At 39.3% G+C, this 3,364-nt stretch overlaps 1 protein-coding gene across 1 annotated transcript; it reads left to right on the top strand.

Annotated features, from left to right (window-relative positions):
- Nucleotides 1–371: 371 nt before the first annotated feature.
- On the top strand, nucleotides 372–1,169 carry LOC100801547 (glycine-rich cell wall structural protein). The gene has a single exon (XM_014772294.3). It carries the CDS (start codon nucleotides 372–374, stop codon nucleotides 1,167–1,169), a length of 798 nt encoding a protein of 265 aa, XP_014627780.2.
- Nucleotides 1,170–3,364: the final 2,195 nt, after the last annotated feature.

The following is a 3,364-nucleotide window of genomic DNA, read 5'->3' on the forward strand; positions in this document are numbered from 1 at the left end:
TAGTAGATGGGAGGGTTACACCCTGGCTCAGTTCATAACATTGGTTGACTTGACAATTGGCAATATCTTCCTTTTTCAATTTGTCATTTTGTTGGCAATTACTGCGAACGACGACATGGCACATGAGTTTCTTAAATTTTCTCTTCTTTTGATTCAACCTAACCTTCTGAGACCCTAAATATTAAAGATTCTCAATTCTCGAGACTTCACAAGTCATAACTATTTTCACTTGCAATCGTTTATTACTCTCAACTGCCCTCTTACTTTTTCTTTTATAAGATACCCCTTTTGCATGCATGTCCTCCACCTCAACACGTTTATTCGTTACAGAAATTAAGCTCAGTGTGTGTGAGTGAGAGAGAGAGAGAGAGATGGGAAAATGGGATACCTTGCTTGTGTTGTTTGTGTTAGTCACAGTGCATGCAACTGCAAGTGCACGTGATGTGCCAAAGGGTGGTGGTGGTGAAGAAGAAATCCTAGGTGTGCATGCAAGTGCACCACATGCAGGTGTTGGTGACAAGAAGCACTTTTTGTTTGGTGGGGTTGGTGGATTTGCTGGGGTGGGTGGTTTTGTTGGAGGTGCAGGGGGGATAGGGAAGTTTGGTGGAGTTGGTGGCATTGGAAAATTTGGTGCACTTGGTGGTGGGATTGGTGGAGGGATGGGGAAGGTTGGTGGAATTGGAGGTGGTGCAGGGATTGGTGGCTTCCATGGCATGGGTGGTGGTGCAGGAATTGGAGGCTTCCATGGCATTGGTGGTGGTGCAGGACTTGGTGGCTTTCATGGCATTGGTGGTGGTGTAGGTGGATTAGGTGGTGCAGGACTTGGTGGTTTTCATGGCATTGGTGGTGGTGTAGGTGGATTAGGTGGATTAGGAGGTGGTGTAGGTGGATTAGGTGGAGTTGGAGGTTTAGGTGGTGCTGGTGGTGGTGTGGGAGGTTTAGGTGGTGCGGGTGGTGTGGGAGGTTTAGGTGGTGGTGGAAATGGTGCTATGGGAGGTGGAAATGGTGGTGTTGGAGGTTTAGGTGGTGGTGGTGGTGGTTTGGGTGGTGGAAGTGGTGGATTAGGTGGACCTGTTGTGCCAGGTGGTGTGGAGGCTTTAGGTGGAGCTGGTGGTTTGGGATGTGGTGTTGGTGGTGCTGGTGTCTTTCAACATTGTAACGATCCTTGATATCATTCTGGGGCTTTGCATGCATGCATGGATATGTTTTTGTTAATGTAGCTAGGGCTGCCAATATTAATTGTTGTTTAGGTTAGAGAGTCTTAGCATTTGATTATTTCATTTGATGTTATTTTCATCTTCAAGTTGTTATAATTGTCTTCTTAATTTACTGTTTGATGTTTCTGGTCATTACAGGCTGCATGCATCAACTAGGTAACTGTCGTTGTTGTTAGTTTTGTACTCCACTTTTTGTTAGTGTTTTCAATGTCATTTGTTGCGTTTTTTCCTTTCTTTTTTATCCAACAGTATACAACTTAAATCTGTGTATGCGTGGGAATTTGTGGCGGCCGAGCCTATTTGGTACATTCCTTTGAATTGTCAGTGTGTACACTAATAAATAAAACACTATTTTATTTGTCCCTCAAGATTTCAGATTTTTCAAATATGGAAATTTTGTTTCTTTCTTGCTTTTCAGAAGATAAAATATCAACCAATTTAATTTTGATATTAAAACAAAACGCTGGAAACCGTATAGATTGGTAGAAAGTGGCTTGACTAAATAAATGAGTTCTTAACTGACCCTTTGCATGGCTACCACATGTACTAGTTATGATATTTAATGCATGCATGTGTCAGTGTGTGTAAGTGCATGCCATGGAAATTCCATACCATCCCCCTTGTCCGAGATGTAATAAACATTTTGTTTATATGATCCGGCGACAAATTTGCAAACTGATCATATTTACTATTGAAATCTGAAATGAATTCAGGATTGAATGTTTAAAAGGTTCGAGTAATTTTAATTGCACTAATATACGTTACACTAGCAACCTAATATTGAAGTACCAAACAAAAAAAGCATCTTAATATTTATCATTATTGTCTAGTTCTCGATCGGCTAGAGCCTAGAGGATGTCTTCCCGCCGTCTAAAGAATAACATTTACATGTCTGAAAGAAAAAACATTGATTCATGCTAACTAAGCAAGTTAGTTGATATTTAATTATATCAATTTTAATTAAAAATTAAATTTTTATCTCACATATTTTTTTATTGAAACTTGGTATTAAAAATAAATAAAAAAGTTATTAGAACTAAAATTTCAATTAAATAAATGATATTTTAGAGATAATAATATCAGTTATGATCAAAACTGTTACAAAATATGTGATAATATTTTTGTAAATAAGATGTCATTAGTAGCATTGGTTTTTTAAAAATCAATGTTAACAGGGCGATCCCAACATCGGTTTTATGATTTTTAAAAAATTGATGTTGTGTGTGCTTAGACAACATCAATTTTTTAAAAACCGATGTTAAGATTTCCTTTTTAACATCCATTTTTAAAAAATGGATGTTGTTTTTTTTTAATAAGGCCCCTCATTTCTCAATCCACTGAGCCACTTGAAACCCTATCTCTCGAAACCATCCATTTCTCTGTCCTGCCGCTATGCCTCGAGAAACCTTGCCGGATATTTCTACCACGACATCACCCGCTGTCCACCATCATGTCGACAGCAGCTTGTCTACTACATTGTGCGACAACTATCAATGCGCCTTGAGGTTTCCATTGTTGTCCGAAGTGCTAAGTTAAAGGTATAGTCTCTTGTTTTGAGTTAAATGCTTGTTTTGGCTCTAGATGATTGCATAAGTGGTGGTTTTTGGTTGTGCTGAAGTTACATTTGGGTACTTTTTGAATCTTCTTTAACTTAAAAGAAATTTGTCATGTTGGCCTAGCCTCGAAAACCAAAGGCCACTACCAAAATCCAAACCAAAACAAATGCATTCACCATCCAGTTAGGGATAAAGAATGACAATTCTGATAGGGATAGCAAGGGGGTCTACAAGAAATAGATGAGACGAGGCCCAAAAGGAAGAAAAAGGCACCAGCATATTTGGAGGAGTATGCACCATGCAAGAAGCGCATAGCAGTAGCTAGGATTCGTACCTTGTAGCTAGGCAGTTAGTGGGAAATCAAGGAATATCTTTTGTTAGGATAATTCTCTAATATTGCATCTTTTCCGTTTGTGTTGTCGGGACCATGTCCCCTGTCCTTACCACTATAAATATTTCATGTAATAAGCGCTGGGCATTAGGAAAAATATCAGAGAAAGTTTCTTTCCTTGGTTCTCTCTTCTCTCTCTCTCTCTCTCTATATCTCTCTCAGAGGTGCTGGACCTCGAATCCTCTACGCTTACGAGCCTT

Source organism: Glycine max, chromosome 20 (genome assembly GCF_000004515.6).
Source record: "Glycine max cultivar Williams 82 chromosome 20, Glycine_max_v4.0, whole genome shotgun sequence".
Taxonomy (NCBI): Eukaryota; Viridiplantae; Streptophyta; class Magnoliopsida; order Fabales; family Fabaceae; genus Glycine; species Glycine max.